The sequence below is a fragment of the Colletotrichum destructivum genome, chromosome 8, assembly GCF_034447905.1.
Source record: "Colletotrichum destructivum chromosome 8, complete sequence".
NCBI lineage: Eukaryota > Fungi > Ascomycota > Sordariomycetes > Glomerellales > Glomerellaceae > Colletotrichum > Colletotrichum destructivum.
The window spans coordinates 739,656-752,331 of NC_085903.1; the positions used below are offsets into that span (position 1 = coordinate 739,656).

The 12,676-nt window shown below is 53.8% G+C and overlaps 3 protein-coding genes across 3 annotated transcripts; 2 read left to right on the forward strand and 1 right to left on the reverse strand.

Moving 5' to 3' along the window:
• Nucleotides 1-5,236: 5,236 nt before the first annotated feature.
• Nucleotides 5,237-6,838, forward strand: CDEST_12085 (Putative pectin lyase/virulence factor, right handed beta helix domain, PL-6 family; the record flags this gene model as incomplete). Its single annotated transcript, XM_062928241.1, has 3 exons — nt 5,237-6,098; nt 6,184-6,247; nt 6,347-6,838. The coding sequence occupies exons 1-3, from the start codon at nt 5,314-5,316 to the stop codon at nt 6,836-6,838; spliced, it is 1,341 nt and encodes a 446-aa protein (XP_062784292.1). The 5' UTR covers nt 5,237-5,313.
• A 691-nt stretch (nt 6,839-7,529) lies between these two features.
• Nucleotides 7,530-9,208, forward strand: CDEST_12086 (Putative NmrA-like domain, NAD(P)-binding domain superfamily). The gene is made up of 2 exons (XM_062928242.1): nt 7,530-8,052; nt 8,148-9,208. The coding sequence occupies exons 1-2, from the start codon at nt 7,789-7,791 to the stop codon at nt 8,862-8,864; spliced, it is 981 nt and encodes a 326-aa protein (XP_062784293.1). The 5' UTR covers nt 7,530-7,788; the 3' UTR covers nt 8,865-9,208.
• A 1-nt stretch (nt 9,209) lies between these two features.
• On the reverse strand, nt 9,210-10,445 carry CDEST_12087 (Putative carbohydrate-binding, CenC, Galactose-binding-like domain superfamily; the record flags this gene model as incomplete). Its single annotated transcript, XM_062928243.1, has 3 exons — nt 9,210-9,799; nt 9,870-10,158; nt 10,237-10,445. The coding sequence occupies 3 exons, from the start codon at nt 10,443-10,445 to the stop codon at nt 9,212-9,214; spliced, it is 1,086 nt and encodes a 361-aa protein (XP_062784294.1). The 3' UTR covers nt 9,210-9,211.
• Between the last annotated feature and the right edge of the window lie 2,231 nt (nt 10,446-12,676).

Consider the following 12,676-nt stretch of genomic DNA (forward strand, 5'->3'; position numbering starts at 1 on the left):
CTCGGCCTGTAAGCCTCCCCCGCATTCCGAAAGTTGTCGACCCCTATTTTTCTCTCCCTCTCCCCGTGTCGATGACAAGATCTCACTTATATCAGCAGCTGGAGAATGCCTCGGATCAGTGTGCCGCCCGTCTGCGGGAGACCGCCACATGTCCCGGTTTCTACTCTTGCTGTCTTTTTTGGACGCGCGTCGAGTCTTTGACCACTTGTGGCGAACCCTGATCGCCGAGTGACTACTGATATGCTGACGTTGTCATGTTGCTCGCCGAATACGCAAGCAAACCGCAAAGTCAACAACCGGCCACGCCGTCGACCTTGCCTGTCCACTCCTTTGAATCAAAGTTCGTGATCAACCTCAGCCGCAAGCAAAACGCCTGAAATTCGGCATTGACCTTCTATTCCAGGGCCAGGCCGCCGCCAGACGTGCCAAGGGGACGCTGTCGGTATTCCTATAGAAACAGTACTAGCGCCAAGAAAACTGACACTAGTGTGAAGGGGGGATGCTGACCTCGGGGACAGCTATGACTCGTATCGAGGGGACTTCCATCTAATAATATAATTGTTGCTTGTCGCCTTCTGAGCCATGAACGTCCATGATCCTCGAAAAAAACAAAGTCGTGTACTCATTGCAAACAGTTCCAAGACATGTCGGAACATGCCAAGGGTAACAGAGACCCAGGTTGGTTGAGAAGCAACTCAAACGATTGATAAGACTAAACATCGTCGTCCCAGAGCACAATTCAATAATGCAGACAGAATTGCCGCAGTTCTCGGAGCACCTAGGCGTGTCTTCCTCGAAGGTTATCGTCTCGTGGGATTTCTTACTCTTGTTATCGTTTGTGCGGTCCCTATCCCCTGTTCAACCCCATCGTCCTCTGTCAACCTCCGTAAACAGTCTTCCCACGGTCGAGTGTCCGGTTGAAAAGCGAAGTAACGTCTGCGCAGCAGCGTTTGAGCTGGTCTCATAATAGGATTGTGTGCATAAGAGAAACGACAATTGATCTAACGTTGATTGAGGAACGTCACTCTTGCTACGTAAGCGACACGCAGTCATGCTTCTCTGGAGCTGCATGGTCTCTGGCCTTCGAGACCCGAGGCGATCTTTGGCCCCTAATTTGACTACTACAATGATGGCTTTGGGACGCTTCCGGCTCATTTTTTGTTAGTCACTATCAGTTGGATAAACAATTCCCTTTTCTAGCCAGAAATAGCCGCATCTCTACCAGACCCGAGACCGACTGAGATTTGCTCAGAATATCGCCCCAACAATATCTTCGTGCCGATTGAACTTTCTCGGGGTTTGTTTCGGTTTGTTCTTGCGTTGCACACTTGGCGAATGAAAAAGATGAAGGAGATTCGGGGAACATATGATCAGCAGTAGGCCGCCACCACTCAGCTCTAGCTTTCTTTAAATGTAGTCATCGCCTTGAGTCAATGTTTAGATCGCTGTAGATGTTTTGCCTTGTTTCTAACAGACAAATATCGGCCCTCTGGGCTTAGTCGTATTTCCACACTGAAAGTCACCCCCCCCCCCCCCCCCCCCTTTCCTCACCAAAGCGCAAAAGATATCCCGCGTGCAATCCTATTTTTGGTCTTACGGCTGATGTTGACAAACCCTTCGTTACAATTCAATACCCTTTTACTCCACGTCCATTGATTATACAATCTGCCACTGCAATACAAGTTACTGGACAGCTTTTTGTAGGTTTCACCCCTTTGTATGGATTGACAGTAGCTGCGGTACAGAGTGGTGAGATTCATAACAAGATTGTTGTGAAACTTGAATGCCTCACTGGAGTAGTCTCGAAGAAGGTGAGGATTCCTTGTATAGAAAGGTTAGAACAAGCATGGTCACTATCGTTTCCACACGGTGCGCTTCTGCATCAGACACGTGATACTATGACAACAGGCAGCAGTATAGCCAACCTATCTACTAGTTTGGTCAATATTTTGACACTTTCCTTGGAGGACGAAGCAGGCATACACAGCAAGTCTGATAACAGAATCATAGGCTCAAGATTCCGAGAAATGTGGCAGCGCCGTTTGAGCCGAGGTATCTGTTTCTCAATGCTATCTCATCAGGCAGTCGGCTAGTGTAAATCTATGATCCATTAACGGGCGATGTGACGCAAATCCCTCGCCAAAGCAGACATGTCAAGCCTCTCAGTGATAACGGCCTCAAAGCTGACATAGCACCCTAACACATCACTTTCAGGTCTTGTGGGGACCAGAGAGGTTATATGCGGCCTCGACAGGGCGTGAACTGTTGACTAAAACACCCGGCAGCAGTCCCAGCCACATATCAAAGTGCAAGGTTGGTGTATCTTGTGTACGAACTTGTGGTCAGTAGACAATGCAAACTGTCATCGTCATTGTTAGCGGGCGGATAGCAGACTTCATCAATAGTCCTGGCGAACCGACTAATCTGGCAGGGTCTCAATTTACATAATTCTCTCTTTACTTTCGCATTGAAATACATCCTGTATGTGTGTACTAGCAACTCTTGCAGAATCACGCGGTAGCTTAACCCTCAGGCATTGCTTTGCATCAGGAAGAGACCAAGTTGATATCTTCAACCATTACCTATATTTTCAATCAGCTTTTCGGCTTGTTCCTCATGTGATCAGGTAAAATGAGGCACCGAAAACGAACTATAACAATCAGCTGATGTGGTGTGATGTGAAGGCATTTGGCAAAAACCTTCCTACTTGGCTTAAACTGCTATGCACCACTAAAGATTAACTTGTAACAAGAGAAGAGTGGGTATTCAATTTGATGAGATAATCATTCGCCCCAGAAATTGGTTCCAATTATCACGATGCTGTTGTGAGTTGACCTAGGTGTGTTTCCAAATGAAGCGAACACAAAAGCAACGGCTATTGGAAACAACCCATGAGCCTAAGTCAACACGTCTGTGGACGACAAAAAGGCTTGTAAGCGGTACATTAAGATCGTCATACGCGCGACCGTTCGACGAGCCACATAGACAGGCCACAGAAATAGAGTGGAATCTAAGTTTTCTACCCTGGCCATCTCTCTACACTGTAAATTCTTCGCTTTTCACAATATCACTACCCTATCAGACCTAGTGCCGTTGGCTTCTTACCACCATATGATGGAAAGGATTAGGGAACTGGTAGAGAGATTGACAGAGTTAAGATGTGATTGAGAGAGGAGGAGTGGAGACATAGGTATCCAGAGCAAGTTGTTGAGACACTAAGATCCGTTCACATCCATGGAAAACGCCTGCGTGTGTCGCTCATGTAGCTCGTCATTCTGGCTACATGATGTGCAGCCCCCTTCCAAACCACATCTTATCTAATGCAGAAGCTACCTTCATTGCTGGAAAAGAATCGTTCCGTGAAGATGCAATGGAGGCAGTCCTCGTAGGCCGGGTAGAAAGATGGGTTTGACGGCTGCCTGCTTTCAACCGCCGCCTGCATGTGATTATCCTCTCTTGCATTGCACTAAATAGACACTCCGTATTAGTAACCGGCAATGAGAGCAGCCTGCCAAGCCGAATCTCGGGCGAGACCGGAGGGAATTATCAGTCAGCTGGAACAGCTTGAGAATGCTTGAGGCTTTTGTGCTAACTGCTGCTTAACAAGACGCTACTGCCAAAAGCTGGGCAACACGGATTCTACGCAACCGACATGTCTCGATACTGCCTGCTGGCAGAGCAGATGCCTGGACCAGAGGGCGGGGCAATTCAGACAACCAACACCGCAATGTGCTAGAGTCTAAGTTTCCTACTCTAGTCAGGACTTCAAGACGCAATTAACTAAATACACAAAGTGAGCCACCTCTATGATCACCCGCCGATACAGCTGTTGAGTTTTCTCGGGGAAGAAAAGTGGCCAGTTGTCTACTACTGAACCAAGGACTCCCATTGACCGCAGGCAAGAGGGTTTCCGATGAAGAGGGGTGAGGGGGGAGCTAGATTGGTCCCGTTTCGTAATGAGAGAGTCAATTCGACGTCGAGCGTGGAAGTACACGAGCGGAAAAGCGTCATTTTAAAGTGACCCTTCAGAGAACACTCTGATGTTGACTTCAACGACTCCACCACACTCGTCGACTAGCAGGAATTGCTCCGCCGGGCTGACGAGGACACGACTCGAGGCCAGTGTCTCGGTATGCGTGCAATTTACGGCAAGTTACTGCTGAGCTTTTCCCCATCCTAGACACGTCTCTCCGCGTTCCGGGTCCAGCCTTTCGCTCTTTTCCAGAGCAACGTAGGGTTTCATGCCGCTCGCTGCCTCCGATTTGTGAGGCGTCTTCGAAGATGACGCTGTTTACCAACTATTCGGGCCCCAGAGACTTTGACGGCTGGCTTGCAGGGGCGCTGACGAACACCTGCCGGGATGTAATTTCCCGGCACAAGTGGGCGGTGGGCACTCACCCGAGTCATGGAGTGTGATCCTGCAAATGGCCTTACCTCGCTACAGGAAGCTTAAACTGGTGGCTGTTTAAGGTAGATTAGGTTGCCTGTGGGATGGGATCGCACATGGCATCAAACTCAATGTTGGGCTTAACTCGCGTGCCTCAACTTGTAATGTGCGTTTGTGCCTGTGTTACCTCGGGGCGGGAGCCATGGCTCCATGGATCCGTGTACTGTTGAAGGCTTGATGACCTTGTGACCTATCACCAGGAACGATGCTCACGACCTCACGCTTTGAGATACTTGGAGTGAAAACACAAAAGTACAGCCATCAGAAGCATCCAGAATTCGGTGACAATCATTACATCCTCCCACTGGAAACTGGCCAATGAAGTCAGGACATTCCCCAGGGCTGGAGCCCGCCCCTCGGGTGGTCTAGACTCTGGACTCCGCCTCGACATCACAAGAGATGTATCCGTAATTTAGGGCAATTAGGGGCGGCTGCTGGTTCGGAGTTTTCGGGGTTGAGTGGTGGCCCATTCGCCGGAACGAGGCGGGCAGCCGTGGACTTTTTGGTGATGGAGCGTCTTGGCACAACACCACCATCTGCCCAAGTCATGAGGTCAGTAGGGGTGACCCCTATGAACAGTTGATTGATTTCCCATGAAAAGAGCTTAAACCTCGCCACGATTGGAAAGTTCACGGTCCTCGCGGTTCCAGTCAGACACTTGCTGGCAACTAGTTGTAGGGTTTCCAACTCAGTAGCTAAAGTATGTTATAGAGGCCCAAGACTTCTCATCGTGTTCTTAGTGCCGTCGTAAAGTGCCAAGATGCTGTCCTTTTGTCATGTCATTGCCGTCCCAAATTGCGGCAACGCAGTTTCGGGGTCTTTGCAGGTGCTGGGTGGTATAAAACCAGGCCACGGCTATTGTCAACATGCCATGTCTTTTTGGGCATCCGTTGGTATCACCAGTCACTCTTTTCTGGTTTACGAGTTTCTTTTTTTTCAAAAGAAAACCAACTCTTACACTCTTTCTTCTTTCAAAGTACATAACGTTATTCACTATGTTGCTGCTCTCGACACTCATCTCTTGCCTTCCCCTGGCCCTGGCGGCCGAGATCTACGTCGCCCCCACGGGCAGCCCGACGCCGGACGGCACGCGATCCAAGCCGTTTGGCGACATCCAGGTGGCCGTCAACATGTCCCGTCCCGGCGACGTCATCCTCCTGCGCGGCGGGACGTACGACCTCCTGAAGAACATCAACATCACGGTCAACGGCACGGCGCAGGCGCCCATCACCCTGCGCGCCGTCAATGACGAGGAGGTCATCATCGACGGCGAGGGCCTCCCCGACACCCCGGCCCCGCTCGGCGCCTCGGTGACGAGCAGGAACCGCGGCGTGCTCCACGTCTCGCGGGCCCAGTACTGGAACTTTGCGCGGCTCACCTTCACCCACGGCGCGTACGGGGTGTACGTCCGGGACTCGAGCAACCTGCGCTTCAACCAGATCGTCACGCGCGACAACTACGAGAGCGGCTTCCACATGCAGGGCGAGCTCTCCAACAACGTCATCTCGTACCTCGACTCGTACGGCAACCGTGACCCCAGGAACAACGGCGAGAACGCCGACGGCCTCGCGATCAAGGAGGGCAAGGGCGAGGGCAACATCGTCGTCGGTAGCCGGTTCTGGGACAACTCTGACGACGGTGTGGACTTCTGGTGAGTTTGGACGCACGCTCTGCTGGCCGGTGCGGTGATGATGATGGTTTGATGTGATGGACGCTAACAACGAGTGTTCACTCAGGGAATTCCACTCCAAGCTGACCATCAAGGACAGCATTGCTTGGGGTAACGGCTTCAACCGCTGGGTACGTCAACAAGCCCTCACCCCCCCCCCCCCCCCCCCCCCTAATCCACTCATCTCCTCATGCCTGTTGCCTGGCACCTCACTAACATACGCCCGACAGGACATCCCCGACTTCACGGGCAACGGCAACGGGTTCAAGCTCGGCGGCGGCAGCGCGGGCGACATCCTCCCCGCGGCGCGCGACGTGATCAACTGCATCGCGTTCGGCAACAAGGCCAACGGGTTCACGGACAACTCGCAGACGGGGGCGTTCGCCATAGAGGACAACACGTCGTGGATGAACGGGCGCGTCGGGTTCCGCAGCGTCAACGCGACGGGCGTGCTCAAGCGCAACGTCGCCGCCGTCAACAACCCGACGGCGCTGGCCAACGCCACGTTCGGCGGCCAGGTGACGCTGCGGGACGCGCAGACGTCGGTCGGCAACTCGTGGGACGTCGTCGCCGGGGGCGCGCTGCTCACCAACGCCAACTTCAAGAGCGTCGACATCGGCCTCGTCACGGGGCCCCGCGGCAAGAACGGGAAGATCACGCCCAGTGACTTTTTGGTTCTCGTCGATGGTGCCAAGCGGGGTGCGACCACGAACTGGAAGTAAGGAGTTGTCAAAGGGGAGGGGGGGGGGGGGGTTGGTGGATTCTATTTTCTCAGCTTGATTTTGTTCAGGCAACTTAGGGCGGCACAACATGCCGACTGGGTTTATTATGCTTATTTGCACTTCTTTTCCAACCAGAAAATCCCCAAATCCATACCGTGAAATGCCTTGTTCAGGTAGTTTGGTAAAGTCGGATGCTCCCCCCTTCCAGAGATGATGTCCTACAGAGATGTCCTACCACCATCGAATTCTACTGGGGAACCCGCAGGCTCTCCTGGTGGAAAGAAAAGAACCGGAAAAGAGCCACCTATCTCATACAAACCCGGCCACGGCAGCCTCAAGTCTTCCTCCATGACGGATCCGCAATACTCCCCCCACAGCGAGGGCTGTCGAGCGGACACGTCGGCGGCGGAGCGGGGCCGGGACACGCGGCATCGGCTGGCCGGTAGCAAATAAGAATCTGTGTGTCTCCGCTCCGGAATCGGCGCTGTAGATCGTGGGCCAAGGGGGGGCCACTTCGTGAGGGAAGATGCTTGATGAGAACCGCCCACCCCTTGGGCCGTGGGGGGAGGGAAAAAGAAGAGTGGCCGAGGTGACGTAATATGCGTGTCAATATCCATGTGGGCGAATCCCCCCATCCCCCCTGCCAAGCGAGCTTCAGGTCGTGATGCGATCATGCACGTCAGACGGGCAATGTCACCATCTCATCTCATCTCATCCCACCTCACCTCATCCCACCTCACCTCACCTCAACCCATCTAATCTGATCACACGCCGGTTGAACCGCCCACCAGAATAACAGGGTTGCGCTCCCATATTGACTTACAAGAACAACTCTGCTCATTGTTGCTCATCGTCTTCAACATAGCGCCCGTCCGATCAAGCAACTAAGCAACTAAGCTCAAACCACGCACTACGAACGAACGAACGAACGAGTAAGTCTGGTTTGCAACATGAAGTCGATCGGCATCTTCCCCGGCTCCGGTGCCCTCGGCGGCTGCACATACGACTACCTCTTGAAACTTCTCCCCGCCGACCAAATCATCCTGATCAACCGGCACCCGGAGAAGGTGCCGCAAGAGCACATCAAGAACGGCGTTCGCGCGCGCAAGGCCTCGTACGAGTCCAGCCCGTCGGACCTCCAGGCCGTCTTCTCGGGGATCGAGGTGCTCTTCTTGATCTCGTATCCCAGCCATGTGCACGACTACCGGAAAAAGGTAAGAAATCCCCCCCTCCCCCCCCCCCCCACCAAATATCCTGATACATGTAGTCAGAGTTCCTTGGTTTTCGTACTGACTGACCCGTGGAAAAGGTGCAACTCCCAGCAATCGACGCGGCGCGACGGGCGGGCGTGAAGCACATCTTCTACAGCTCGCTCGCCTTCGCCGGCGACCTTGAAGACTCGTCCGTGGCGGAGGTGATGCAGGCCCACCTCGACTCGGAGCGGTACCTCGCCGAGGCCGCCGCGTCGGACCCGAGCTTCACCTACACATCCGTGCGCGAGGGCCTCTACTCGGAGTCGTATCCGATCTACACGGCTTTCTTCGACATCACCGCGCCGGCGCCGCATACGACGACGACGACGACGAAGACGGACGAGATCCTCATCCCGCACGACGGGTCCGGGCCGGGCGTCGCGTGGGTCAAGCGCGCCGAGCTGGCCGAGGCGACGGCGAAGCTCATCTCGCAGTACTCGTGGGACCCGGACCAGTTCCCCCACGTCAACGACAAGGTCCTCCTCACGGGGCCCCGCGTCTGGTCGCTCGCGGAGACGGTCGAGGTGCTGGGCAGGGCCGCGGGGCGGGACGTCCGCATCCGCAGGGTGGACGTTGACGAGTACGTCAAGCTGCCGCAGGTGCTCGCGCGCTTCGGGTCGCGCGAGAAGGCGAGGACGTGGGCGACGGCCTGGGAGGCCATCGCCAAGGGGGAGACGGCCGTCGTGACGGACACGCTCAGGGAGGTCATCGGGCGGCATCCGGAGGAGTTTGACGTGACCATTAAGCGGCTGGGCCAGGCGAGAGACGCGTGAGGACCAGGGACGGGCTGGCTGACTGGACGGGCCTCTTCCTGTTGAGAAGGGGTCCAAAAAAGATAATCGAAATCAAACAAAAAAGGCACAGAAAGGTTAGAACGATACGGAAATACCAAGAGGGCTCTATCCATCTAGCCAAGCTGGAAGTCAACAAATGGATTGATACGGTATTACCACGTTTATTAAGAAAGTTAGTTTAAAAATACACAGCGAATCCAAGCCGCAAACCTCATTACAACCATTAAACCGGTCTCCCCAAACCAGAAACTGTCGTCTACGTCCGTTCATCTTCTGTCTGTTCTAGCTTTGCCTCGCGTGTGCTCCCTGCCTATAGCTGAACCCGATCAGATCTGCTCGATGGCGATGTTGTCCACAAAGTGCTCGACGTAGTTCTGGCTCCTGGTGAACCCGATGGCGACAACAAAGTCACCCTCGTACTGTGCCGGGACGGTGAACTCCCCGCTGAACCTGTACCAACCGTTGCCCAGCCCGACCCCGTTCTGCAAGGGGTACCAGTTGGCGTTGATGCCGAAGTTGCTTCTGGTGTTGACGTTGAGGGAGACGTTCGGGAGAGTGTTGCTGGCGGTGGACGTCGTCTTGCCCGACATGCTGACCCTGTACCGAGACCCGGCCTTGAGGCGGAAGTACTGGTTGGTGGTGCGCAGGTCGGCGAAGCCGAGGTACTGGCGGTTGATCACGCGGAACGCCCGGGTGGGCTGGCCGTTGGCGCCAGCCACAGATACGACATCGCCATCCCAGCCGGCGTCGTTGTTGTCGTAGTACGTCCAGCCGTTGAGGTTGCCCTGTTCGAAGTCCAGGTTCGAGAGAGCGGCTGGGGGCACAGTGACGGTAGCGACACCGGCGGTGGTGACGGTCGATACCGTCTCCCAGACGGTTGCGGTGGCGGAGGCCGTGAGAAGGGAAGTGAGCGTCTGTTGAGAAGGCCGTTAGCTACAGAAGAAAAACACCCCTCAAGTTCTTCCGGCTGCTTCTTTTGCTTACATCCGTAACAGTGGCCGTGCCAGCTGTGTATGTGACGCTGACAGTCTGGGCGGGGACGTCGATGCAAGAGCAGGCGGACGTGATGCGAGAAGCCGGGTACGTTACGCCGTTGGTCAAGCACTTGGGAGGAGCGGCGGCTTCGGCACGCTTCATCTTCTGGGGACCCGATCCATAGAACCCGGTGACTGTGGCAGTCGTCGACGGTACTGTGGCGGTGAAGACCGTGGTGGTAGAGGTGACGGTATCCGTACGGGTGCTGACGACCACATCCGTCCAGACGGTGGAGGTCCTGGAGGAAGCGTGAATGTCAGCTGTGGAATCCTTTCCCAAGGCCCCGCGAGACCCAAAAAATACAAAAACTTCTTACTCTGTGGCCGTAGTGGTCGCGACAGTGGTCGTGAAGGGCGTGAGACCCGCGCAGTACGCGCTGGCCTGGGTGGAATAGCGCTGGTCGATGAAACAACGGAAGAGGTTGTCGCGGTTGCATGTGGCGCGTTCGAAAAGCTCGAGAGGTGAAGCAGCCACGCTGCCGATGAGGAAGGGCAAAGCCCTGATGATGGACTTTTGATGGACCATGTTTGGTGTATTGCAGTGTTTCCTTTCTACACTTTAAGCCTAGAGAAAACTCAAGTTCGAAGCAGCAGGTGAAGCAGGAGAAGCAACAAGAGGAACGTGAGTGTGTTGGTGTTGTTAAGCATAATGTATTTCGACAACGTGCTCCTCTCGTTTCTTATATACCACAATCCGAGAAAACGAGGCCATGGAACCTGACATCCAGGGCTTGTTTACTCTCACCGCTCCGCAAAACAAAATCAACCAGCTGAAAGCTGACGCTGGATCAATAGTTGTTTTTGTCTCTTGTAAGCCCCGAGACTCGGGCTGGGGGTCTAAGGAAGCCCCGAAGCGAGCTGAGGTCCTCAAACCAGAATGCCAAGCATCACCACCAACCGTGCCAAGTCGGGCTTGGGGGGGTTGAGCGAGAAGCTGAAAAAGAACCAGACCCGAGTATTCGGGATTGCCAGTCAGAAGCTGCCTAGCCTCCGCTCCAGCAAACATCAATAGCTCCCTCCGTCGCCACGTGCCGATCCATTCTGGGCAAGCACTGCGGGCAGTTCCCAGTGTAGCTACACACAAACAAGGACCCGTTGTCTCTCTTTTTTCCCTGCAGCCCACAGACGTGGAAATGAAGTCCCTCCCCCCATGGGCCACGCGAAAGACGACCTTGCCCCTTTTGAGATGTCTTCGTGGGCATTTTGGGGGACGTCGAGCAGGGGTAAGAGCCGTATGGGCGCCTCCAGACCGTTGAACCCCTGGTAACGTGGAGAGCTGATTTCCCCCGATTGGGACGAGGTGCAGCTTGCATGTCGACAGGGCAGAACTGCGACATCCAATGACCACCAATGGGTTTGGCTGACACTGGTTAAGCGAGCTGACTCTGGCCAAAGACTCTGGACATGTAGCAATGTCAGCCCATAACCACATTGTATGTTCTGGGCCCTTAGCTTGGTGCAGGGGGCTTCTATAGAAACTTCGGGACGGCCGAATCCACATTCCGGGGTCATCGAGAGAGATCAAAAACATGTCTATCAGCAAGCCCAGTGCAAGCCTCCCAAGAATGAACGGCCATAGAAACAGCACTTTGCACGATGTTATTGGTTCCAAAATGACCAAGTTAAGCTAATCAGAGCTTTAGGCGCCAAGGTATAGTGGCAGCTCATGCAGGCTAAGTTAGGACGCACGCCAGTCCTCGTGTTTCTGTTTACGCCCTATGTGTGCATTCAACCAAAGACGTCTAATCAAGCCCCGACACAATGGATATGCAAAGATGTCATACCAAGCCCTTGTTTACAAACTTACCTCGATATGTGGTCAATATTACAAAACCCAGGTTCACGGTAGCCGACGATATCCAGAGGACCAAATATCGCCGATTGCCGTGTTTCATTTTGGTGACTTCTTTCGTTCCAATGCTTCTTCTTTTCGTTTTTTTTTTTACCGAGATTTGACACAGTCTCACGTTTACAAGTCCAAATATGGACTATTTTTCAGCTGAGCCGCTCGAAAACTCTCTGTTGTTAAGCAACTGGACACTCCCGAAATTACATTTTGTGCCGCCCGTGGTGAGCTGCTGGTTGAGACCATCCCCGAATTCCTGCAATTATAACAGAACAGAACGCAGAACTCTTCTCAGACCCCGCCCGCCCAAGCTCGGTCACGGAGTCTCAGGTAATTCCCAAGATTGTCCGGTGGTAATTGGACAGGCGCTCGCCGCGGTCACTGCCTCGTCGTCCTCGCTGTCGTGAAGGAACACTTCCAGGTCCTGTATAGTAGCTGAGGCCAGACCCTCACGCTCCTTACGTTTTTTTAGGACCGGTCATATTCAGACCAGGATGGACAAAAACTCTTTCCAGAGCAAGCAGGGTGCTCTTCCGTCAAGCGCATCCCAGCTACATCTCGTCAGTGACTCGTCACAGAACCAGCCGCTGCAGGGCAACCGTAGGCAAGGGTGCCCAGTCAAACATAGTGTAACAAACACTGCGTGTGAGCATCGCAGTTGATTCCAAAGTCAGTCGGCATGTCACTGTCAAGGCGCAGGGGAACATGATGACGACTCACCAAATACTGAGGGCTCAATTGCGTGAGCTTAAGTTGAGTGTACATACCATACTGTACCTCAGGACATAAAGACAAGTAGGGATTAAAGAGTATAGCAACTTACAGCGCCTTATCAAAGGTGGTCCGAATAGGCTTATCTGTGTTTGCTCCAGTTGTAAATAAGACAGGTCGTGCGCAAGGTAGTGAGATCC

Coding starts and splice junctions, on each gene's coding strand:
- CDEST_12086 (XM_062928242.1), top strand. CDS start 7,789: ATGAAGTCGATCGGCATCTTCCCCGGCTCCGGTGCCCTCGGCGGCTGC. Junction 8,053..8,147: donor TGCACGACTACCGGAAAAAG/GTAAGAAATCCC, acceptor CCCGTGGAAAAG/GTGCAACTCCCAGCAATCGA.